This window comes from Lissotriton helveticus, chromosome 7 (assembly GCF_964261635.1).
Source record: "Lissotriton helveticus chromosome 7, aLisHel1.1, whole genome shotgun sequence".
Lineage (NCBI taxonomy): Eukaryota > Metazoa > Chordata > Amphibia > Caudata > Salamandridae > Lissotriton > Lissotriton helveticus.
The window spans coordinates 623,875,361-623,902,097 of record NC_136068.1 but is presented as its reverse complement, the minus strand read 5'-3'; the positions used below and the strand labels follow the sequence as shown (position 1 = coordinate 623,902,097).

Here is a 26,737-nt window from a genome sequence, read left to right as displayed (position 1 = left end):
CCACCTATTAACCAAAACTAGCACTAGGTGGTGCTCATTCATTTCAATGTCAGTCTTCATTGTTACAACAGTTCAAGTAAAATTCAACACCATCTCTTCAAAATCCCACTCTTAGTTTAGCATTACCCAAATCAACTACCAAAGACCTATTTCTTACCTACATTGGTGGGCTAGTTAGATGGTAGTGAGTAATTTGACCTTTTCTTTCAAAGCCATTTTTTCGTCACCATGTGCACACGTGGAGCATGCTTATTCCCAAAAAAGCACATCAGTGGGAGTAGCTTTTCTTCTACTTATCTGCATTAAAGCATTCAGGCATATTGTAATTTATGGTGTTACTAAATATATATATGCACGCAACACTTTACTTAACTGCAACAACGCTGTGCATGCCGCCCTGGTAAATTTTTTTCTTCCTAAGCACTATATATTTTTCCCAAATAGATCTGTCAACCTAAGAGTACTGAAGGCCACTCTGCATTTTGTTTTTCATCAGAGGCTAGCTCTGTTGAAAGGAGGTACATCTATTCATGTAACCCCCAAACTCAGTTATTTTCACGACGGCTCCACAAAGTTGGTGACTGGCGGTGCAAGAAATGGTTCTACTTCAGGGGTACAAGACTTCCCTGGAATAGCCAGGTAAAACTCTGGTCACAGCCTCCAAGTAAAGGACTGCCCAGTTTCCCAATCTGTGGTCCTTTGCCCATCGCTGCATGTCGATAGCACAGTTCAAAATGGAAACATGTGTGCAACTGCACAAGATGGTGGGCTTTACACAAGGCTTAATCTGTGGTGGGAAGAACAGAAAAAAACAAAAAACAAAGAAAGAACAGAACCATGTACATCTTTGTTCTCAGGGCCTGATTCCTGAAATTGGAGTTGCCCACTGACTGAGCAGACTTATGAAGCATTTAAGTGCCTTCGTTTTTATTGCACACATGCCTACATTATTTTTAACTGAGCTAACTCCTCTCCCTTTGTGGGATCCCGCTTTAGGAACAGGTTATTAGGATTCCCGATCATGGATATTGTAACTGATTGTACAGCTCACTGATACTATGGCTTTTTTCCATGTACAGAAATGCTGCACCTTGTTTTCAGCTTTCTTCTCTGTTAGGATGGGTCACAACAGAAGATTGATGATGTATTTATAACCAACTCCACCTTTTGAAAACGTCCGAAACAGAACCTTGTTGAGTGATCAATTTCAAGAGCTACCAGCTACGGTGCTACTGTTTACTACGATCAGCTTTAACCTATTGGATACATGGTTGAAACCAAGAGGAGCTAACCACCACAGTTCTTTCCAGGCAATGTAATCCTTTGAGCCTAGTAAAGATTATCTCATACGGCAGTATGTGTGGTCTCACTGAGTGACATGAAGATATCCAAAGGGACATTGTGTGCATAACAGTGTGACTTGTCTTTCTGCAGGCTTTGCCCATGGTGGATAGGAAAGCCTGGCCATCCTTATTCCTATCAGAAACTGAAGTTACCCGTCTCTAGAGGGAGGCATTTGCTTTCCCTACTCCTTTAATTGTTCAGTGGAGGTTTCCAGTGCCAGTGAAAGTCCTTTGTTAACAAAAAACATACGATCTGTGATGCTGACCATATTTTAAAAACCCTGAGTCCCTGGCTGCACCAGTCACACATGGGCACACTTACACCAGGTTAAACTAGCTGGATCTCCACCTACCTGCCTCAGGAAGCTGCGAAAACCAATAACAAACTGATTTCTGGCACATTCCCCCAATGAATGAAAGAAAACAAAATGTTGCTTACTTGCAATCCTGGCTCTCCTACAGGGGAATCTCTGTTAAAATCATAAGCACTGAAATTTCATGCAAAACAGGGGACCCCAGAACCATTTTTACACAACACTAAACCAATCAACTTTTCTTTTTTTATTTTTGACAGCGAATTGCAGGCTAAAGTGGTCTAGTTTTATTACACTTAATAAAATAAAAAAAACTTTAATTTAAAAAATGTTTTAGTTAAGATGAACAAGTTACTTACCTTCAGTAACGCTTTTTCTGGTGGATACAGTATCTGCCTGTGGATTCCTCACCTTGTGAATATCCCCTGAGCAAGCAGCATTTGGAAACTTTTGTAGCTCTCCACGCCGACGAGGACACAGACTACGTCACAGAGGCACGGCTTCGCTCGCGACCTCGCTGACGTCAGTGGATCCATAAGAGAGCCTCGTCAGCGTGATGACGTCAGTTCTGCCCTTTTTTCCGTGCCCCAGAGGACGGACCGACATAAATAGGTACAGTATACATAGTACAGTATTCAAACCAACACACCGTGTGAAACCAATGCAAAAAGCAAGAAGAAATAAACATTTCCATTAAAAGACAACCATAAAATAATCATTATGCAGGCATAGAAGAGTGGACAACAGGGAGGCGGGTGTGTCAGTGAGGAATCCACAGGCAGACACTGTATGCACCAGAAAAAACGTTACCGAAGGTAAGTAACTTGTTCTTCTGATGGATACATCTGCCAGTGGATTCCTCACCTTGTGAATAGAAACCCACAGCAGTCCCCACTCCCGGAGGAAGGTGTCCACTCTTCTATACCAAGAAATCCTGTAGGACAGAGCGCGCAAAGTGGCCATCCCTCCTCACTTCGGAATCTAAGCAGTAATGCTTCGCGAAAGTGTGGAGGGAGGCCCAAGTTGCCGCTCTACAAATGTCCTCAACAGGAACACTTCTAGATAAGGCAGATGTATTAGACTTTGCCCTGGTAGAATGAGCTCTTAAACCCTCTGGAGGTCCCATAGAGTAACAAGTCTTGATGCACAAGACAATCCATCTGGAAAGTGTGCGCTTGTGCACCGCTCTGCCTTTTTTGCAGCCAGCAAAACCCACGAAGAGCTGGTCATCCATACGATAGTCTTTAGTTCTATCAAGGTAGAAGCTCACCACCCTCTTTGGGTCCAAGAGCTGAAGCTGCTCCTCCTCCTTGGAAGGGTGAGGGGGAGGATAGAAGGAAGGAAGGGTAATGGACTGCCCCAGATGGAAGGGAGTTACCACCTTAGGCAGAAAAGCAGCCCTGGTCCTAAGAAGCATTATATCAGCATGAATGGTCAAGAATGGGGGTTTTGAACTCAGAGCTTGAAGCTCACTTACCCTCCTTGCCGAAGTAATAGCAATTAGAAATACAGTTTTAAAAGACAACAGTCTCAAGGGACACTTGTGCAAGGGTTCAAAGGGAGAACCCATCAAGTAGGTTAAGACAAGATTTAAGTCCCATTGAGGTACAATAAATGGAGTGGGCGGAAATTTGTTGGTAAGGCCCTTAATAAAACGTAACACAATAGGAGATTTAAACAAGGACGGCTGATCCGGCAAACACAGGAATGCAGACAAAGCCGATAAATAGCCCTTCACAGTAGCCACTGCAAAGCCCTGTTGGGCTAAAGAAGGAAAATGCTACTTACCAGTATGCATCTGTTCTTGGCATGTAGGGCTGCTGACATTCATATCTTGTGCAAAACCAACAGTTGATGGACAGAATGCAGAACAATGTCATACATTCACCCCAGTACTGAGATCTGGGCCAAATCCATTGTTTTTTTTGCACTCCACACCACCCCAGTTCAGACATATGCTAATCAGCCTTGACCCTGTGCCTCATGGGAACAGTCCAGCCCGAACTGCCAAGCCATGTCTTTCCTGGACCGGAATCAAGCATCCTAGGACCGGTTTCTGGCTATCAGCCGTCTTCAACCAGGATAGCTTGACTCCAGTGGTGTGGAGAGCATGGGACTCACGTCTGTGCATACCCATCCCACTCGGGGTGACAAATGCAAAACCAACAGTTGATGGACAGTATGCAGAACAATGTCACCACGTTTTCTGCCTGTTATTATTGCCTCTATAACCTCCTCCGTTTGAGCCCTTATTAAAGGTGCTCTGGTTATTACTTTTGAAGGTTGAGGAAGTTTGTGATGTGTTGCCTCTCCCTGAGCCTCTGAAGGAGGAGCGGCGAAAGGAACTTCTGGGTTATTGAAACTGAAGTGCGCCCATAGACTTAGCAGTTTCAGTATCTTTTTTCATCTTTTCTAAGATGGTGTCTACTGCAGGGCCAAACAAAAAATCTTGGTTAACGGTCTGGTTGAGGATGGTGGATTGCACTTCGTTCTTAAAACCGGAAATGCGTAGCGACGCATGCCGGCCTAGTAATACGCTTGTATTGATGGACCTGGCTGCTGTGTCAGCTGCGTCAAGTGCACATTTAATGGAAGCGTTACTGATAAATTTTCCTTCTTGTATCAGGTCGTTAGCTTTAGCTTTAAAAGGTTCTGGCAGGTGTTGTAGTAAACTCTCCAGTTGGTCATAATGTGCTCTATCGTAGCGTGCTAATAGAGCTTGTGTGTTTGCAATCCTCCAGGAATTTGCTGCCTGGGAGGCCACTCCTTTGCCCGATGCTTCTAATATCTTTGACTCCTTGTCAGGAGGGGAGTGTAGGAGAGTAGGGTCTGCTTCTTATGGTCACCCCCACTTTTTGCTTTTGCTTTACTGGTTTTCGACTTAGATGTGGCTGTTCTATGATATCGCCATACCATATTCTCTTAAGTGCATTATAATCCTCGCGGCTGAATGCAAACTTTGGTTTGGCTTTATCTAAACATGTCGTGTAAGGTGTCATACGCTTTGGAATACTACCCCCTCGCCAATTCTGGAGACGGGGATAGCATTCCACCCTTCTAGAGGGTGAAGACATGTTGTTGCTGACTATCCCGGTTAAAGTAACCACCCCCTTCCTGGTCCCACCCATAGGAGGGACCTAGAAAGTAATCCAGCCCCTTTTAGTTGTATAAAGGTAAGAGCTGAGTCCCAGGACTTTAGATTTGATCTGGAACTGAAACTTGAAACGAAACTCTGGACCTTCGACATTCTACTGAAGCTGAAGACTGAAGAATCTCCCTTGTGGCCAAGGATTATTACAAAACAGTGAAAATAGTTTTGCAGCGTGAATCCTTTTCTGGATTCACATGCTGTGCATCATTCCCCCATCTAGTGCTTGGGTTCGGAATTGTCTTTTTATTTTTTCTTCTTCTTGTTTTGGTCGCTGTCTACCACCATTTGGTGCCGGGTACGTCCCCTGTGTGACATCAGACGGTATCTGGAGGTCGACGTGCGTGTCAGAAGCAGGCTTTGTTTCAGCATCGAGGGTATCGGCTTCAGAGTGGAAGCTGTTTTCGGGGCATCGGAAACAGGCTTCGTTGTTTTCAGAGCCGCTTTTTCTCTTGGAGTCGACGGTTTCGAAGTGTCTTTTTCGGAACCGGGACTTTTTGTTTCGGTGCTGAGGGAGCAGGTGGTATCTGTTCATGCCGTTTGCTCGGCATGGAGCTACCGGAAGGCTTCATTATTTTCGTCGGAGCTGGGCTCGATGGCGGGGCTTTCGAAGTGTTTTTTCGGTCTTGACTGGGCCCCGCAGGCAGAGTGTTGACCTTTGCCTTCGAATTTGGTGTTTGAGCTGGGGTAGGTGCAGTGGTACTCACACGTTGACCCAAAGGTATGGAGTCATCGGAGTCATCTGTCTCGGATACGATCTGGAGATCATCGGAATCTTCTTCTGTGACACATGGACCTTCGAAGATATCCACCGGTTCCGGAGCTGATTTCTGCATATCGCGTAAACGGGCCCTCTGATCTTGAATGGTCTATCGAAAGGATGCAAAGGCTGTGCAGCTGGATTCGTCGTGTTCTGGCGATAAGCACAGGTTACAGATCTTGTGATGATCACTGTGTGCAAATTTTGCTCCACACTGGGTATCTTTTGAATGGCGTCCTTTCCATGAGGTGTAGGCCTCACAGTGTGGGTAGGCCCAACGGTCTGCGTCTATGACCGTAATCGAGCTGATTAAGTCGAGTCGATGTTTATCGGTATTGAAAGTTGTTTGGTGAAGTTTGAAGAACATTTTTACGTGAAGTACTTGAAAAGTAGATTTCGGAGCGGAAAAGTTTCATCCGAACCCAGTGGCGGAAAAAACAATCCATGGATGGAGTCTATGTCCATGCGCACTATCGTCCAAGGGAGGAGTCCCCTATCTTGTGACTACATAGACTTCTTCCAAGACGACGACAACATGCAATCATCCGAGCCCAACACCAGGTGGCGATCTAATGCACAGTGTGAGATCTGCAGCTCATATGCCTCGAACATGTGCTTTTTTGGATATTTCTGCACATCTGACTGTTTCGGAGCCAAATATTTTGGTGCCGGAGGCTTAGGCATTGGTGTCTTCGGATCAGAGTGTTTCAGTGCTGAATGGTGTGTGTTGGAGCTGGACTTCTGTTTCGACCCCGAAGGTTTCGGCTCTGAGCCCAATTTGGAGTGAGGCTTTTCGTGGCCTGAAGGCTTTTTTGTAGGCTTTGGTGCCAAGCCAGAAGACAGGGCGTCAGAAGCGCGGTTTTGGTGCCGACCGGGACCCGAGGGCACAGGTTGCCCCAGAGCCTTCTTTTTGAGTTGAGATGGATCTTGGGACATGGGAGGGTCTGTACTCGCAGTACCGTGTCCATGTGGGAGGTCTTCAACTTCGTCAGAGCTGTGCTCTGTAATGGAGATCGGTTCCTGATCCTCCTCAGTACCGATGGCATCCCCGGCCTCTTCGCCAGATGTTGCCTGAAGATGTCCTGAACGGAGCCTATGTGCTGGCTCTGCAAGTCGCGAATTCAAGCCCAACGGCCATGAATGGTCTTCTTGGAGCAGAAAGCCCGGCATGCGTTGCAGTCCTGTTCTCTGTGTTCGGGAAACAAACACAGGTTACACAGGGTGCGGGTACTTCGTTCCATCGACGGCGGGTCGAACCGATGCGGGTAGGCCCGACGGCCTTTCAGGAGCTTTCCAATTGAAAGATAGTTTTAATAAGTATATACGATATGCGAAGAATGGGAGACGTGATTGGAAACAATACCGTCGAGGGTGAGTGTCTTGCGCACCGGGGGAACCGAAGGAACAGTGTCGAACCGGAGCGCAGTAATTTACATCTGAACCCGATGGCAAAAAAAAAAAAATATCTGACAATGGAGTCGATGCACATGCGCACTATGACCGAAAAGAATGGTCACCAACCTTGTGACTGGGAAAGACTTCTTCGAAGAAAACCAAAGTGCAAACATCCGGACCCAACACTAGGTGGCAGGAGTATGCGCAACATGTGATCTACAGCTCACATGTCTCAAACGGAAAATGCTACTTACCAGTATGCATCTGTTCTTGGCATGTCGAGCTGCAGATTCTTACACTGTGCATTAGATCGCCACCTGGTGATGGGCGTGGGTGATTGCATGTTGTTTTAGTCTTGGAAGAAGTCTTTGCAGTCACGAGATAGGCGACTCCTCCCTTGGACAATAGTGCGCCTGGGCATCGGCTCCATCCTTAAGATTGTTTTTCGCCATGATAGGAAATGATGGAGTTAGTAGAAATAGAGAAGGTATGTCTATGCATGTATATCTAATTAAGAGAGCTGAAACAGATACAGGTCCCGGAGAGGCGGGAGGGCCTGTAAGAATGTGCAGCTCTACATGGCAAGAACAGATGCATACTGGTAAGTAGCATTTTCCGTTCAAGGCATATGAGCTGCAGATCTTACACTGTGCATCGATTGTACAGCAGTGTCTCCCCTAGCGGTGGTCACCTGTATCTGTTGCAGTAGTTTGAAAGAGCTTTGAGGACAGCTTGGCCTACTGCTTGCACATCAACACAATAGTGTTTAGTGAAGGTGTGTGTTGTAAACCATGTTGCTGCCTTGCAGATGTCTTCTAGGGGAATGTTCCCTAAGAAAGCCATGGATGCTCCTAGTTTGCGTGTGGAATGCACTCTAGTTAGGAACTGTTAATGTACGTTTTGCTTTGTGATAGCATATTTGTATACATTTTACAATCCACCTTGCAATTCCTGCTTTAGAGATGGGGGTTACCTTTATGTGGTGGAGAGAAAGCTACAAACAGTTGCTTTGTTTTACGAAAGGATTTGGTCCTATCAATGTAATAGAGAACAGCTCTCTTTACATCTAGTATCTGTAGAGCTCTTTCTGCTGAGTCTGGGTTTTGAAAAAACACTGGCAACCCTACCGATTAAGATGAAAAGGAGTAATTACTTTTGGAAGGAATTTAGGGTTAGTACGTAGAACCACTTTGTTACGGTGTAATTGTAAAAATGGTTCTTGTATAGTGAAAGCTTGAATCCCACTAACTCTCCTAAGAGAGTGAATAGCAATAAGGAAAGCGGTTTTCCATGTGAGAAATTGCAGTTCACACTTATGTAAAGGTTTAAAAGGGGGCCCCATGAGCCTTGTGAGGACAATGTTTAGGTTCCACACTGTAGAGGGTGGTAATCTAGGAGGAATGATTCTCTTTAATCCCTCCATAAAAGCTTTAATTGCAGGTACCCTAAAAAACGACATATGTTGCCTGTTTTGTAGATATACTGCAATGGCTGCAAAATGTAAACGTATAGATGAATATGCAAGATTACATCTTGGTAGATGAGAAGGTAGCAGATGATATTCTAGATGGAAGCATCTAGAGGATCAATTTGATTATTAATGCAGTAAATGGCAAATCTCTTCCATTTTGCAGCATAGCAAGCTCTCGTAGTAGGTCTTCTGGCTTCTTTAATGATATTCATACAGTCTGGTGGCAGGTTAAGGTAACCAAACTCTAAGACATCAGATACAAGTCAACTGAATCTGGTGATATGGCTCCTGATGTCGGATGTCTCCATGATTCTGCGTTAGCATGGATGGTGTCAGACACAATCTTTGGTGTGGAACTAGAGAGTTCCAGCAGTGTAGTGAACCACGGTTGGCGTGCCCTCGTGGGAGCTACTAGGAGGAGTATGAGAGACTTGTCTCAGCTTGCTTACTACTAGTGGTATTAGTGGTATTGGCGGAAAAGCGTACGCAAATCTGCCGGACCATTTCATCCATATCGCATTGCCCTTGGACAGCCGGTGTGGAAACCTGGCGGCGAAGGTTGGACATTTTGCGTTTTTATGTGTGGCAAACAGATCTATTGTCTGGATGACCCCACTTGTGAAAGAATGGTAGAAGAACTTGCAGATGTAGTTCCCATTCGTGAATCTATTGTGTTTGTCGACCTAACAGATCTGCCATCGGATTGTGAACTCCTGGAAGGGGTTCTGCAAGCAGATATATGTTTTGTGGAATGGTCCATCTCCAAATGTTCTGAGCGAGCTGGGACAGTTGCAGGGAATGTGTGCCTCCTTGTTTTAGAATGTAGTACATGGCTGTCATGTTGTCCGTGCGGGTCAAAATAGATTTGTTCTGTACGTGTACTTGGAAGGATTTCAGTGCTAGGAATATTGCTAGCAGCTCTAGGTGATTGATGTGAAGCATTTTTTGTTGAGCAGTCCATTTTCCTTGAGTTGTATGGTGGAGCAGATGGGCTCTCCATCCTGTGATGGATGGGTCTGTTGTCAGTACTATTTGTGGAACAGGTTCGAGGAACGGCCACCCTCTGGACAAGTTTTTGGTGTTCCACCACTGCAGAGAGCGATGTGTGCGGCTGTCCACCAACACCAGGTCTGTAAGTTGTCCTTGAGCCTGATTCCACTGATGTGCTAGGCATTCCTGCAATGGGCGCATTTGCAGTCTTGCATATTGTTCAATAAAAATGAAAGATGCCATCATGCCTATTAGTTGCATGAACACTCTGGCTGGGAGAGTGTTGGTTTTGAAACTTTGTGACTAAGGCTTGAATGCTCTGTATCCTGACTGGACTGGGATAAGCTAGAGCTGTATTGGTGTTTATGGTAGCCCCTAGGTATTGATGTACATGAGAGGGCGGAAGATGTGACTTGGTGTAGTTGATTGTAAACCCCAAGTTGTGCAGTGTTTGAATTATTTGAGATGTGTGTAGGACACTGCTTGACTGACTTTGCTTTTATGAGCCAATCATCCAAGTATGGGAAGACGTGGACATGTTGTCTTCTGAGATGTGCTGCGACTACTGCTAGGCACTTTGTAATTGATGTATCATCAACACCTCCTTCGACACCGCTACCTTCCCAGAGAGTTGGAAGCACGCCGAACTCAGCGCCCTACTAAAGAAGCCATCAGCCGACCCCACCGACCTCAAGAACACCGACCCATCTCGCTGCTCCCGTTTCCCGCAAAAGTCATCGAGAAGACAGTCAACAAGCAGCTGGCCGCCTTCCTCGAGACGAACGGATCCCTCGACCTCTCGCAGTCTGGCTTCCGGGCCAACCACAGCACCGAGACCGCCCGGATCGCAGCAACCGATGACATCAGAGCCCTGCTCGACAACGGAGAAACAGCGGCCCTCATCCTCCTAGACCTCTCCGCGGTCTTCGACACTGTCTGCCACCGTACCCTAGTACAGCGCCTCAGCAACGTCGGAGTCCAGGAGAAGGCACTGGAGTGGATCATCTCCTTCCTAGCCGGAAGGACACAGAGTCCACCTTCCCCCGTTCAGATCAGAAGCTACCGAAGTCATCTGCGGCGTTCCTCAAGGCTCCTCGCTCAGCCCAACCCTCTTCAACGTCTACATGAGGCCCCTCGCAGCTATCGCACACCAGCACAACCTCAACATCATCTCCTACGACACCCAGCTGATCCTCTCCCTCACCAACGACCCCGCCACCGCCAGAGCCAACCTACACGAAGGGATGAAAGAGGTAGCCGAATGGATGAAGGACAGCCGCCTGAAACTGAACGCGGACAAGACGGAAGTCCTCATCCCGGGATCCTCACCCTCCGCCTGGGACAACTCCTGGTGGCCCCCAGCGCTAGGCAGCGCACCCAAACCAACAGACCACGCACGTAACCTGGGCTTCATCCTGGACTCCTCCCTCTCCATGACCAGACAAGTCAACGCCGTCTCCTCGTCGTGCTTCAACATCCTACGCATGCTACGCAAGATCTTCCGATGGATCCCCACCGAGACCAGGAAGACGGTCACCCAGGCCCTCGTCACCAGCCGACTGGACTACGGCAACTCCCTCTACGCCGGAACCACCGCCAAACTCCAGAAGAGACTCCAGCGGATCCAGAACGCCTCAGCACGATTCATCCTGGACATCCCCCGCCACAACCACATCTCCGGACACCCGAGAGACCTGCACTGGCTCCCGGTCAACAAGAGAATCACCTTCCGTCTCCTCACCCACGCACACAAAGCCCTGCACAACCAAGGCCCAGGATACCTCAACAACCGCCTCAACTTCTACGCTCCCAAACGCCAGCTTCGATCGACCGGCCACGCCCTCGCCACCGTCCCCCGCATCCGAAGAGCCACCACAGGGGGAAGATCCTTCTCCTACCTCGCCCCAAAAACTTGGAACTCCCTCCCAACCCACCTCCGCCTGACCCAGGACCACCTTGCCTTCAGGAAGCAGCTCAAGACCTGGCTGTTCGAACAGTAGCAGACGCCCCCTCCCCTAGCGCCCTGAGACCCTCCGGGTGAGTAGTGCGCTATACAAATGCTTTGATTGATTGATTGTAAACACTTGTGGTGCAGTTGTGACCCCGAATGGAAGGACTTTGAACTGATAGTGTTGTCCTTGTAGGCTTGGTCTTTGGGTTGAGTTTCTGGGGTTAAAACAAGGATTCCCCCAGGGTCAAGGATGCACTCTTGAAGCACCCTCAGTGGCACTAGGGTGGCTAGGTACAGAGTGCTGAGACCCAATGTTATCCAATGAGGGGTAGGGGGCCTACGGTTGCTGGCTGCTCACGAGCAGGCCACAAGGTTATGGGAGCAAAGCTCCTGGTGTTAGGCTCAGGGCAAAGGGGGATCCGGTTTAGCACAAAGTGCACCCGCAGCGACGGCAGGGTGCGGTTTTGACGTTGAGTGCCGTTTTCAATGGGGATTTTTGTTTTTTAGCTGCAGGCTCGTTCCAGGAAGACTTCCAGGAGGAACCAACAGCTGGGCAGGTAAGTTGGAGGGCACGGGATGTAGATGCACATCAGGTTCTTTTCTCCAGGGCGCAAAGCGGCTGGATGCAGGGGTGTTTTGAGGTCAGATTTCACCTTACCAGGCCACTGGCGGTTGGGGGGGGGGGGGGGGGGGGCGAGATTAGTCTCCGGGCAGAGGCTGCAGACTATGTTGGAGAGTTCTGGAAGGGTAAACCCACTGTGGACCCACTCTGGAAGACCTCACTGGGACCGGTGGGCCAATCGAACTCGGGCATATGCGAACGGTGCAGTGGTGGTTCCAGGCATCAGGTTTCTTTGTGCTCCGCAGGCTCAGAGTCTGTCTTGAGAGTTTCATTTGAACAGAGCGGCTGTTCACAGGAGATCAGGTCTTTGTTGAAGGGAGTCCGTCCTCCCAGGCTTAGGTAGGTCGTTGGCTGCAGGATAAGGTGAATTTTGGTGCAGGATCCATGGAAACTGCAGACGGGGCGGGAGGGCTCGGGTCAAGTCAGTTGTTCTCTGCAGTCTCCTCTGCTGGGTGTCTTCTTCGTCGGTTCGAGAATCGGTCTTATCGGTTCAGGGCTGCCCCTAAATACTGTATTTAAGGGGCGTTTTAGGGATCTCGAAGTCAGTAGCCAATGGCCTACTGACCTTAGGGTGACTACACCCTTGGTGTGCTCACCCTACATGGGGGAGTGAGCACGCCTGCAATCTACAAGATGTTGGGCACTGAAGAGTAGGCTTCACCTGAGGGGTGGGGTTGGCACACCTGGGCTGGCACATTTTTCCCCACCCGTCTTCCTGCCGAAAAGGAGGGGAGACAGGAAGGGGGCCTGCTCCTGATAGGAGAGGCTGGGGTTCGCTATACGAAGGCTGCAAGGCCTTTTAAGCTCCCCTGCCACAGATGGCTCTTCCTGACCTGGGGGAGGGGTGACCACCTCTGCTCAGTAAAAGCTTTGTTTCTGGGCTCAGGGAGCGAAGGCTCCTACCCAGGGGTCCAGAAATATGTCTTGTGGTGGGAGGCTGGTGTGCACTAGTCAGGGAACCCACCAGAGGCTGGTCATTTATCAGGGGGCATCACTAGGATGCCCTCTTAGTGCATTTTTCATCAAATCCCACACTGGCATCACAGTGGGTTTAATGTGCTGAGAAGTTTGATACCAACTTCCCAGTTTTCGGTAAAGTTATTATGGTGCTGTGGAGTTTATAATGACAAACTCCCAGCACCATATACTCTTAATGTCAGTACTGCTCTTAAAATATCTAAGACTTGGCTTAGACTTTGTAGGGGTACAGGGTGCATGCATCTGAACCCTAACCAACGGTATAGTGCACCCAGTTAGAGGGGTGGCTGACATATGCCAAGGCAGGGGGTGGTAGGGATGGCACACAGGGATGTGTACCATGTGGACTCTTCACTTCGTTCTGCACCAAAACACAGCCTGTAATGGCAGTGTGCGTGTGTAAAGGTACAGGGGCTCTAAGGGTAGCACAAAAAGTGCTGCAGCCCTTGGAGGCCTTCCCTGGCCACAGTGCCCTTGGTACCCATTGTATCTTTTACAAGGAACTGACATGTGGCCAATTGGTGGTACAAGGTACAGTTTTGGGGAAAAAACACAGGCCCTGGGAACCTGATTGGCTGGGACCCAGGGCACATCAAGTCAAAGTGCATCAGTAGTCTGGCAAAAAAAGGGGGGGGTTACTGCAACAGAAACCCAGCTTTTTACAGTGAGGTGCCTGCACTTTCATAATGAGACTTTTTGGAAGCCTTTTTTCTGAAAAATACAGGAAATTCATGCGATCTTTCTCTCCTTTAAGAGGTTTCCTGAGAAGCCTGTGCGGTAGAGCTCTCCTCGTCCCCAGAGATATCAGATTTATTTTTTAGTCTGAAGCCAAATCAACAACCTACCCTCTCTATCTTAAAGGGTTTTGGTCGAGAAGGGCCTACGAATCTTTCAGTCCTTTACCTTATGCTGAGGGTAGAGACAGTAGATACATTCCTTATGGGGATCTTCAGCATGCAGCCTCTTCTTACTGCATGTTCCACCCGACCTGAAGAGACCCTTCTTTGAAGAATCTGACATTTTGAGTAAAAATCTGGTAAATGGAAGAAGAAACTGAGCAGTGCTCAGGGAGACTCCTTTTCACACGACATGCGGTAGAAAATCTGAGGAACCTGGCCCCTCTTGGGAGTGTTCTACAGGGTGCTGTCGCCTGACTGGCTACTAGTTAAGTTAGGTTAGGTTCTTTTTTACAATAGAAAATGGATAGGATATTGCAGTGACTATTCATTGCATTGCAGGCTATGGTAGTATTAACTACTGCTTTTAAAAGTATATTGTGGGACTCCCACTACGACAACGGGGATAATTCAAGCATGTGAATCTATGAAAGATCCAAAACTGGAGAAACCTCAGTGGCCATCACTATAGATATAAATACATCTGTTCTCTTTCAGCAGAGGAAGGGCTGAGGTAATGAAGCTTTCCTGCATGTCTGAGGTTAGGCTGCACATGCATCAATGCCTCAAACAATTACTGTTCTAGGCAAAAATATGCTCCAAGCTCCATTGGCAATGGACTTCACCTACATGAAAGCAAACTTGACAAATGTGAGGTACCTGGGAATAAGATGTACCCTTCTAAATGCTTGATACTCACCTGTCCTTCTCATCTTTTATCACTGGAGTTGTTCGTTTCTCATTCTCCCTCTCCTTCTCGTGCATGCTACGTTCTGCCTCTCCCGGTTTGGTCCACACTTGTGCTGGTGCAGTGGGAAAGGAAGGTGGTGTGCGACGAAGTCTATTCCAGATATCCTGGGGGTTTGTAAAGCTGTGAGCCGCAGAATTATCTTTCTGTCCAAACATTGGATTTGGATCTAGGAAAGAAATTTCAAAGACCAGTCAGAATAGAGTAGAGGTTGACTCCGCAAGTAAGGAAAAATGTATTCAAGAGCTACACTACATGAGAAAAACCGGAACATGCTCCAGATTGCACCAAGACCCTCCACAGAAGACAACCTTTTTTTTTTAAACTGTTTATTGATTTTTCAACAGAACAATACAAGGGTTGGTTTTGCGGTTCAGCGTAGTAACACCTGGGTCATTCATCATAAGACAGTTCAAGGCAATTCAACAGCATAATACAGCGGTAGACGGTCATCAGAGTGAATACATTGTACGTCAATCAGGGATAGTTTCACAGTGCCATTGTACATTAGCAGAGAGCCATGCTTCAGCTCATCGCAAGGGATTGTAAAGGGTAGTATCTAGTGTTGTAGGCATATCAACATTGAACAGTGGTAAGTCATGCTAGTCGGTAGGACACACAATCGCATATGTAGCAAATTGTCATAATCTTAAGCCACCTATTGATGGCTCTACCTGTATGGTTAGACACATCTCACCTGGCTATCACCGCTACTTCGGATCCCACCTCCATCCGGAACCTCATCCCCTTCTACCTGGACCAGTAGGTACCCAACTAGAGGACCCCAAATGTCATTAGGCCTGCTGGAAATCGGAAGTAATTCAGTAAAAATTGCATATTGTTCCTGACAATGAATCATGTCTGCGAGCCAGTCCTTAAACTTTGGGGCCCTACCACGACCCCATCTGCATGCAACGGGCCGTTTTGCAAGAAGCAAAGCAATATCTAAGAATTTCCTGCAGGTCTTAGGGATGTGTGGTGTGTGTCCCAGGAGCATTAGTAATGGATCAGGATTCATGGATTCTCCAATCATTGAGTCAAGGGCGCCATGCACCTGCTGCCAGTAGTTATGACCAAGGGGACACTCCCAGGCAAGATGCAGGAAACCTGCATGCTCCGCGCGGCAGCGCTCCCATTTATCGTCATTGGACAAGCGGAACGAATAGGTTCTTACCTGTCGGTGTAGTTTTGCAGCTTGAAGATCTTTCTGGATTCACTATGCTGTGCATTATTCCGCGGTCTAGTGGTTGGGTCCGGAATCGTAGTCTTTTCTTTGTTTTTTTCGTAGCCCAGGTGGGCGTCGACGTCCCACCTTTTGGTGTCCTTCCTGTGACGTCGGCATGCTTCCTACAGAAGCTCCCACCCTTGGGCGCCACCTTCGGATTCTTTTTTCTTTTTCCGTTTGTGTTCTGTTTCCGAATTGTATGGCAATGTTTCGATCTTTTATTTTACCGCTCTTTCCCTTGAAGTTCCATTAAAGTCTTTTTTTTTTGTTTTTTTTGTTTACCACCTCTCTTCTCCAGCCTCATCTTTCTGGCGGAGGTGGGTGGGTTCGCTAGTGAATCCAGAAAGATCTTCAAGCTGCAAAACTACACCGACAGGTAAGAAACTATTCGTTTTGCAGCGTGAATCTTTCTCACTATGCTGTGCATAGACTTTGTAGCGGTTTGTTGTTATTGTGGCGGCTGGGTGGAAGATGAGCTTGTGTTCTTGAATATGTGCTGAAGCACCTTCTGTCCCACTTGTGCTTCCTTGTTCATTTGTATGTCCACACACTAGTGTTTTGTAAACGTGTGCACAGAGGCCCATGTTGCCGCCAGGCATATGTCCTGAATGGGAGTGTTTGCCAAGAAGGCTATAGTAGCTCCCTTTTTCCTTGTTGAATGGGCCCGTGGACCTTCTGTTGGTTCTTGGCCCGCTTGTTTGTGGCAGATCCATCGTGCAATTGTTCCTTTAGTAACAGCTTTGCCCATGACACTTTCAGCAAAGGACAAAAAACTTTTGTTTTTCTGTGATCTTTAGTTCTCTCTATGTAATGCATGACTGCACGTCTCGCGTCCAGAGTGTGCAGTGCCCTTTCAGCTTTTGTTGTTGGTTTCTGGAAGAAACTTGGTATCTGAATAGCCTGGTTGATGTGGAACTTGGACACCACCTTTGGCATAAAGTGTGGGTCCGTTCTCATCACCACCCTATCGTTGTGAATTTGTATGTAGGGTTCCTGTAGCGTTAACGCCCGTAGCTCGCTTACTCTGCGCAGCGAGGTGATTGCCACTAGCAATGCTGTTTTTAACGTTGGCATCTGTAGTGAGGCTTTATGCATTGGTTCAAGGGTGCCTTCATGAGTTCTGTCAGTACTATATTGAGGTTTCATGCAGGCGCTGGTAACCTCTTAGGCGGTGCAATCCTTTTTGCGCCCTCCAAGAATCTTTTTACAATCATAGAAGTGAAGAAGCTTTTGCCTGTTTCTCCTCTAGTGTAAGCGACAATGGCTGCTAGGTGTACCCTTAGTGATGATGAGCTCAGGTTTGTCGAGCAGGTGCGTGAGGTACTTAAGCACTGTAGAGTCTCTTGTCATCTTGTTGTGCAGTCTCTCCTTTCTGCACCATAGTGTGAACCTTTTCCATTTGGCCACGTAGCACTTACGTGTGCTTGGTCTTCTTGCCTCTGGAAGTACCTTCAGGGTGCTCTCAGGTAACTTAAGGTGTGCGAATTCTATGTCCTCGGGAGCCAGGCTGCGACTTTCTGGCTCTGGATGCAACACCTCTCCGTTTTGCATGGAGAGTAGGTCTTTCCTTCTCCCAAACCTGTGTGGTGCACTCTGTGTCATTTCCATAATCTGCGAATACCATGTCTGCCTGGCCCACTGGGGTGCGACCAGTATCAGGGTCATGTTGCTTGTCCTGCACTTGCTGAGTACCTTGTGTATCAGGGGGATCGGTAGAAAGGCGTAGGCAAATGTCTTTGACCAGGTTATCCATAGGGTATTCCCCAGGGACCCTTCCCCTCGCTGCCTCGATGCGAAGTGTTGGCATTTTGCATTCTGGTGTGTTGCAAACAGGTCTATTGAAGGGGTTCCCCACCTGTCGAACAGTTTCCTTGTTTCTTGTGCATTTAGCTCCCATTCGTGTGAGGCCGATGTCTGTCTGCTGAGCCAATCTGCTTCCACGTTGTCTTTTCCTGGCATGTGTATCGCCAGTAGATGGATTTTTAGTGGTATAGCCCATTTCCATATTTCCTGCGCTAGTTCTGACAGCGGGGCTGATTGTGTTCCTCCCTGCTTGTTTATGTAGAACATTGCTGTTGTGTTGTCCGTCTGGATCAATACTGTTTGATTGTACAGCTTCTTCTGGAAAGCTTTCATAGCTAGGACGGTCTTTAGTTCTAGGTAGTTGATGTGTTTGACCGCATCCGTTTGTGTCCACAGGCCCCTCACTCAGAGTTTTTCCATGTGTGCTCCCCATCCCTTTTGGGATGCGTCTGTGGTGATGGTCACTGTTGGTGGCGTTAGAAGCTTCCCCCTTGTTATGTTTCCTTTGTTCCACCATGATATCTCCTCGTGCACTGCATGCGTTACAACCACTAGGTCCTCCCAACACCCTGTCTTGAGCCTTGGCATCACAAAATGGATGCTGCCACCACAGACACAAGTCTGACCTCCTGCTGCTGGGAGTCCGTCCAACGAGGGCAGCTTGGACAAAGGGTTTCCTGCCTTGGGAGGTGCTAGCACCACCCCAGACAGGATTTTGTGTATTGAGGTAGGGAGGCCTGAAAGGAATGAGACATGCCTGGGGCACACAAGGTGCCCTGTGCATACACCGGTTCAAACCAGTTGCTGGGGCATCCCAGCCCCAGCTCTGGCGGGAAACCGGACAAAGGATAGGGGGTGTAGCCACCCCCCTTCCTGGTCCCACCCAGGGGAGGGACCTAGTCAGTAGTGCAGCCCCCTTTAGCAGGATAAAGGTAGGAGCTGGTCCCATTCCAAATCAGATTATCCTGAACTATTCTACAAGAAGAAACTCTGGCCTTCGACGTTCTGCTCCACAGAAGACTGAAGAATCTCCCTTGTGGGCAAGGAGTGTCCACCCTGCACAAGCAGGCACCATCAAGCGTCCAGCGGCTTCCCTTTGTCGTCTTCCCTCGAGGATCCAGACTTCAGAGCCCGACGAGACCCGGATTCCCAGACCTCTCCGACCTCAACTCACATCTGCAGCAAAGCTGAGACCCATGGGTGCGACGAGACACGTGGGACCGGCCATCTTGGATGAAACTGCACTTCGCTTCCAGCACAACTCCCGAGGTAAACTCGACCAAGTGCTTTGGGGACTGAGAAGCCCCAGCCCCGAGCAGCCCCTGCACCGAAGTTCAGCCCTCCAGCATCCACGAGATCTGCGTGGGGCCCTTCTGCTTGGTTCCTGCTCGACGCGTTGTCTGGTCACTTGCCGGCTGGCTAGTGGCCGCCTAGACTACGAACCTTTGAATTTTCACTGCTGATCTGGTTGCTCCAGATTGGCCCTTGCTCCCTTCCAAAAGAGGGGCACCCCGGACTCTCCTAGTCCGCACCAGACGCTTTCTTCACTCACCGCGTGGGTTGCCTTTGCCAAGGCCTGTTGCCTCCAATCCCGATCCAACACCGCCGACAGCGAGAGCCTGCGTGGGACAGCTCGTGCCTCCATCCTGGTCGTCGAAGACACCTCCTGGTCCACGTGGCTGCAGAGTCAAGCGTCCACTCTTCACCTGATCGCGACGTCGACATCTGGTTCCTTCCTGGTTCCACTCCAGTCACTGGCTAGTGACTGAACATTGTCCCCTCTGCTTTCAGGTCTCCTTCACCAATCAACCCTTGGATTGCACCGGACATCTTCCTCCTGGTCGCCTGAAGCGTCTTTTCTTTCAGGCTCCATAGACTTCAACGCGAGAACCCGACGCACTTCGACACCTGTACACCCGCAGTCCGTGGGTGAGGTAACAAGAGCATTTCGGTGCTCAAGGGTAGTTTAACTGTCCTAGTGTCCAGTTCCACAGTCGTCGTTGTCCTATCTAGTCAGGATTGTCCGTACTCACCTTTTTACTTGAACTATACTGTCCATAGACGTTGTTACGCATCTCGCGTGTGAGTTCACACTCTGCACACACGTTCCGTGGGCCTCCTATTACTTACCTGAAGTTAGTGTAGCGTGGTCCCACCGATCCTACAGCCTCTGGACATCTCCATTCCTTTTATCGACTTTCACATTCCACTTACTTAGTATATGGTTTGTCGTGCCCCTAGGGCACCATTGTAATTTTGTGCAGCTTGTAGTATTTTTCGTAAGAGATTGTCATGTGCTTAGCCCTCTGACCTCATAAAGAGTTCAGAGGTGTTAATAAATATACTGTTTATTTTCATAACAACCTGTGTGGTGTCATTTCATCTGGTATTCAAGAGGTTATATTGTGGTAAAACAGCTGGCTTCACATGCCAAAAGAGTTTAGCCTAAGACTGCTTTGTCCATGCTACCATTAGGATAGCTGGTCTATAAGGTTGACTTACAACCAATCACCATAAGGGTTGTTTGGACTGATACAAGGTGATCACTAGAACTAGTGAGCATCATATATCAGGCCAACTTCTCACAGTAGTGATTTCATTTTATTGCAAATCGTAGCAGATGTTTGTGCCGTCTGTTTATTGGGATGTGCAGGTAGGCATCTTTGAGGTCTATGGTGACCATGAAGTCCCCTGTTTGAATCTGTGGAAGTACTTCTTGCAGGGATGTCATTTTGAATTTTTGTGTTTTTATGAATTTGTTGAGGAACCTTAGATCCAGGATGGGTCTCATGGTTTCGTCTACTTTTGGTACTAGGAAGTACGTAGAGTACACCCCCCTGTTCTTTTCCATGAGAGGTACAGGCTTGATAGCCTCCTTTAGTAGCAGTTCCTCTGCCTCCCTCTGAAGAAGCTCTAGTTCCTTGTTTGCTAGTGCTCTTTTCTTTGGTTTTCTGCTTGGTGGTGTCTTTTCTAACTCTATGCAGTACCCGTAATGTATTGTGTTGATGATCCATTTGTCTGTGGTCATTTTCTTCCACTCCTGGAGAAAACGGTTTAATCTTCCTCCCACTAGTGTTACGTGCTCGTGGTTTTTCGGTGCGGGACACTCCTGTTCTTTGTTTTTGTGCTCCACCCTTGGAGTTTTTGGAAGGGTGTGCACTATCAATGTGGCCGAGTCAATTGGAGGTGGTTTGCTGTCCACCCCTCCTGTTTCCACGTCCACTCGCCCTCCCGCGAAAGGACTGGCCCCTATGTTGATATTGCAAGTGCTGTTTTTGCTGGCCTTGTTGCGTATGGGTGTCACTTTGGTGGGAATGTTGGAAGGACTGATGCGATGTTCCCGGCTGGTTCCCCCCTCTCCTGTGTGGTCTCCGTGACGGGGTCCCTCTCTTTGCTTCCCTGAATTGCAAGGCCCCCATGGATCTTGCGGTGTCGTTATGTTTTTTGAGTTGTGAGAGCTTGTCGTCCACTGGTGTTCCGAACAGTGTTTCACCGTTGAACGGGGTGTTCAGGATGTTGTGTTGCACCTCTGGTTTAAAGCCTGCTATCCTGAGTCAGGCTGGTCTTCTTTCTGTGATGCCCAGCATCATAAGTCTGCTGGCAGTGTCTGCACAGTCCAGTGCTGTTTTTAGGCAAGAGTTTGCCAAGTTCTTACCCTCCTCTACCAGGTGCGAAGCCCTTTGTTGGTATTCCTGAGGGAGGTGTTTCACCAACTGTCCCAGTTCCTCCATTATTTGGTTTATGGTGTCTGTTGAGCAGTGCGTTGGAATTAGCCATGCGCCAGTGCATAGCGGCATTCCTTTCGATTTTTCTTCCAGTTAGGTCTATCCTTCTGCTCTCTTTGTCTGGGGGTGGACCTGAAGTAGTTGGAACATTGGCCCTTTTCCTTGCTGTTGCAGTAATGATAGAGTCAGCAGTGACCGTCCCCTGTATGTAGGGTGGGTCCTTTAAGGAGTGTTTGTACTTTTTCTCCGTCCTTGGCGTGACGGGTTTACAAGTAGCGGGCTCCTTGAATGCCTCTCTTCCTTGTCCTTTGATGCTTTCAAGCATTGGCAAGTACTGGTTCCTAGTGTGCATTGGGAGAAGTGTCTCTACTAGGAAATCCCCTTTCGGCACCTCCTCTTCGAGCTTTACTCTGAACGCTGTTGCTGCGTTCTTGATGCATTCATTATAAAGGCCGATGCCGTCAGGTGGCGAGGGCCTCGCTGGATATGTGTCTACTCCCTCTTCTGGAATCTCCGCTTCGATGTCCTGCCACTCTCCCTCCTGCGTTTCCGAGTATGTCGATTCTTGGTACGCCCTTTGGTCGTCATCTCCCTCCTCTTCGTAATAGGGGGTATCATCTTCCTGATACGCCAGATCTCCCAGGCTCTCTGGCGTTGCTTCGACCTCGAAGTCTTCCTCTTCTTCCTCGACCAACTGTACTACCGGTGACTTGGGCCTCCACGGAATTGTGTAAGATTTCATTTTTTCGTCAAAATCTTTCTTTCGCTGCAGGATGTTCTCCATCTCTGCCTCGAGTCTCCTCTTCTTTCTCTCCATCTCCGCCGCCTGGTCGGCGTTGAGTGGTTGTGCCGCTCTCTTTGCCGTGCAAGATGGCATAGAGACTGGTTTCGGCGTCGAGACTGGTCTTGCGTCTGTCGTCGACTTCGAAGTTGTTTTCGGAGTCGAGCGCTCCTTTTCTTGGACGCTTTTCGACGACTTTGGCTGGTCGCCGTCTCTCGGCGCCAGGGAGCCCTTCTTTGAGGGTTCGCTGGGCCTGGAAGTCGCTCCAGACGCCGAAAATTTCGACATCGGCGCTTTCGGGGTCTTGCCCTCGTATTTTCGAGAGTCTTGGGCAGACGGTCGAGAGTCTTTCGGGCCTTTTTGGGGGGGTCGAGTCTCCTACCTTTTCTGTAGTCTTCTTATTATCGGTCTCTGCGACCGTGTAGCCGATGTCTTCTTCGGCGGCGTAATCCTCCTTGTCGGTCGAGAGCCCCAGGTCTCGAAGGGACGGTGGTTGGCCCTTGCCCTGCATGGTGTGGTTTGCTATTCTTTGCCTCTCTCTCACTCGAAGGGTCTTCGGCGTGAATGCTGAGCAGGCGTTGCAGTCCTTGCTTTCGTGGTCGACCGGCAGGCAGAGGTTACAGACTGGGTGTTGGTCCTTCTGCGCGTACTTGTGGTGGCAGTTGCGGCAGAACTTGAATGGTGTGTTGTCCATGTCTTGCGTTCAGGGGGCCCCCTGATTGCGCATTCTCCTCTGGACGTCGAATTGCGTTGACATTTTTTCTTTCTTTGTCGTCCTTTCGATGGTGTAGTCTTCCTTAGTCTTCTCAAAGGTTTTTCTTCCAAAAAACTTGTTTTGCTTCTCTTCTCTCCTGATCTCTGGAGCCCTCTCTGGAACGATCCATACCCAACGGCAGAAAAAAGAATCTGAAGATGGCGCCCAAGGGTGGGAGCTTCCGCAGGAAGCATGCCGACGTCACAGGAAGGACACCAAAAGGTGGGACGTCGACGCCCACCTGGGCTACGAAAAAAAACCAAAACAAAGAAAAGACTACGATTTCGGACCCAACCACTAGACCACGGAATAATGCACAGCATAGTGAATCCAGAAAGATTCACGCTGCAAAACCTGTATTTTTTTACCGGAGTGTAGTACAGTCGCTGTAATAACTTGTAGTGGAGCATCTTGAGCCTACTACTGGCCGATATTCGAGCCGTGAGGCTACAGCAGTATAGCCACTGTTCATCAGTGATCTCAGTTGCCAGGTCAGCAGCCCAATGCAATCGGGCCGAGTTCTCTGGCCCCGGACTGCACGCCCTGATATGGCGATACATGCCCGACACCAAATGTGAGCTGTCCTGTGAGCACAACATGAAGTGAAGTGGAGACAGGACCTCAGGTTCACTCGGAAAGTCAGGCAGGATTTCCTTCATCCCCTGGCGCAGTCTTAGGTAGTAGAACGTATCAAGTGGAGTACGGTTGTGAGAAGTAAAAAACAAATCCACAGTTTTGAACTGGCCAGTGGAGAAGAGGTCGACCCAACAGGTGACACGCAGGCGCATACAGAGCAACCGGAAGCCATGTTCCAGTAGGAGTTCAAGCTTAGGGTGGTATGCCAGTGGCAACCGGGGAGAATACAGCAAGCCGCAGTCCAGCCTCTTAGCCATACGGCACCAGGCATCTATAGTGCATGTGACTGAAATATGCGGCTTTTCCATGGACGTCACTGGGCAGTGTAGGAGCCCATTGAGGGGAAGTGGGTTCACAATCCAGTCTTCAACCGCCAATTGAGGCATGAAAGGAGTGGGAATCATGCAATGATTGGCATAATGCGCTTGAGCACATAAGTAATAAGCCTCAAAGTCAGGTATATCAAAACTCCCCTTATCGTACGGTTGAATCAGCATTGACCATCTCAGCCGTGGTTGCTTACCCCCCCCAGAATAAACAACATAGCTCCGACTTCAATGTTTTAAAGAAAAACGCACCCGGGTAGTAAGGGATATTAAGGAAAAGGTACAGAAATCTGGGTAGCACCACCATTTTGATAAGCGATGCTCTCCCCGCCATGGAGAGGGGAATGGAGATCCAACGATCTACCGATGCGATAAATTTCGTAACTGCCACACCGTAGTTTAATCGCAATGTTTCGTCTTTATCACGTGAGATTTGGATACCCAGGTAACGTAAGTTCGAACAACACCACTCTAAAGGAAAGTCAAGGGGGAAATCAGCAACTGCATCCGTAAGTGGGTAAAATTGCGACTTGGCCCAGTTTATGTGTACACCAAACAATCTACGGAAGACAACAAATTCCCTGAGTAAAGGAATCAAGTTACGTGCCGGATCTTTGACAAATAGCGTCATGTCATCGGCATATAACGACACATCGATCTGGTGCTGGAAGCAGCGAACCGCACCCTCACGGTGCAACTGGCGAAGCCTGCAGGCCAGTGGCTCGACGGCTATCGCGAACAGAAGAGGGGATAACGGGCATCCCTGTCGGGTGCCCCTTGTAATTGCAATGGAGGGTGAAAGGCGGCCATTAATCAGGACTTTCGCTGTTGGTTGCTTATACAGCAATTGAACCCAGGAGATAAATAATTTGGGGACGGCCATTCGACCGAATCGAAGGCTTTAGTGGCGTCCAGAAAAACCACCACAACTGGGAGATCAGGGTGCACCGTGCGGAGCAGGGAAAACCATGTGCGTAGGTTATGGGAGGTGGATCGACGCGGGACAAACCCAGACTGGTCAGGTAATACATTCCGGGTCATCAGAAGAGAACGTCTGGTAGCCAGCACCTTCGCCAGTATTTTAACATCACAATTCAAGAGCGAAAGCGGGCGATAGGAGTCACAGGCGCTGGGGCTCTTGCCAGGTTTCAGTAGTGAAGTAATTACGACTTCGCGCATTGAGCAGGGAAGAATTCCGTCGACTAGTGATTCCTCAAAGACCTCGCGGAGGACAGGGGCCATAATGTCTATGTATGCTTTATAAAACTCGGCAGGGATCCCGTCTAGGCCGGGCGCTTTTCCATTTTTGAGTGACATAATAGCATCCCTGATTTCATCCAATTCGAAAGGGGCGGCCAGAAAGCCCTGTCGCCATCACTGAGCCAACAGAGAGCCACATCACCAAGGTAGTCATATGACACGTCAGCGGTCGTGGCCGTGATATACAGCGCATGATAATGAGACATGAAAGCAGTTAATAGATCATCCGAGTCTGACTGTTTGTCCCAGTTCGCCTACAACCTCCAGAATTGTATTATGATTGTGCGGGGCGCGCGTCAACACTGCCAGGGCCTTGCCTGGTCTGTCTCCCTCACAGTATTTTCTCGCCTGCCAGTGTTTCCCTTTAAACTTGGCTTCCCTGTTTGCTTCATCCTCGTATCATGTCAGTTTATCTCTAAACTCTGCATGGGTTTCAGTACTATCCCCCTCTAATATCCGAGCTTTCAAGTCCTTCAGTTCACTATCGAGTGCGCGAATTGTGCGTTGAATGTCGCGCAAACCCCCGAAGCTTTTCGATATGCAATATCCCCTGATCGTAACCTTGAATGCTTCCCAAATGTGTTCGACCGAGTCCACAGATCCCTTGTTTCTAGGAAAGAAAGCGGCAATTTCCTCACCAAGTTCAGTGCGGAAGACTGTGTCCAACAGGGCCGCTGGCTGCAGCCTCCAGTGTGGTCTAGGGTTGTCCTATCCAGGCACCTGTAGGTGTATCAGGACCGGGCTATGGTAAGAGTATGTCCTCGGGAGGTGCGCCACCCCGGTCACCCCTGCACAAATCTCTCTAGACGTAAAAATGTAGTCCAGTCGTGCCCACGTGCCAGTCAGTGATGTAAAATGTGTGCCCTCCTTCCGGAAAGGGTGTAAGTAGCGCCAGCTGTCCACCAGACTGCCCTCTGAGATCACGCCCTCTAGAGCCTCCCTGGACCTAGGTTTGTAATGCGTCACTCCGTCTGCCCTATCCAGATGGGGGTACTAGTGCTAAGTTAAAGTCGCCTCCCCAAATAACGTGTCGGGATCCCACATCCAGAATTTTGCCCCAGAGTGTGGTAAAAAATAATGGCATATCCACATTAGGTGCATAACAGTTTACTAAAGTGATGGTGTCACGACCTAGGCGTCCCAACATCAGGGCAAAGCGTCCCTCTGTATCCGTCAATTCACCACACACTTGAAATGGCACAGTACGCCTAATCAGAATAGCAACCCCTCTCGCATAAGTAGAATAAGACGAAAAAACACGGGCGTTTGCCCATTTGCTTGCAAAGGTGGTACGTGTCTGCGGTAAGATGTGTGTCTCCTGCAACATGGCAACCTGAACTTGATGGCAGTCTAAGAATGCAATCACATTTCGACATTTTTTAGCATTGTTAAGCCCCCTTATGTTCCATGACATACAACTCAATCGTGCATCAGACCCCGGTCCCGCCATAAGCTAGGGTACGTCATAGAAGTGTAGCATGCCATAGTAGTCTCTATAGAACCATCTCTTCTCAGGTGATGTCGAACACCACAGTGACCAACCAACCGCCCTTCCACCCTGTAAAACAAGATTCCCTCCTCAAAAGAACTCGTCCCCCCTCCCACTACTGC

The 26,737-nt window shown here is 48.7% G+C and overlaps 1 protein-coding gene across 4 annotated transcripts in view; it reads right to left on the bottom strand.

Moving 5' to 3' along the window:
- Positions 1-26,737, bottom strand: part of FBRS (fibrosin) — a 430,176-nt gene that overhangs the window by 4,752 nt on the left and 398,687 nt on the right. For all 4 annotated transcript variants that reach the window (XM_078652840.1, XM_078652841.1, XM_078652842.1 and 1 more), the window contains one exon: positions 14,569-14,785. In XM_078652840.1, coding sequence (XP_078508966.1) covers positions 14,569-14,785 — 217 coding nt within the window. The remainder of the gene's footprint in view (positions 1-14,568; positions 14,786-26,737) is intronic.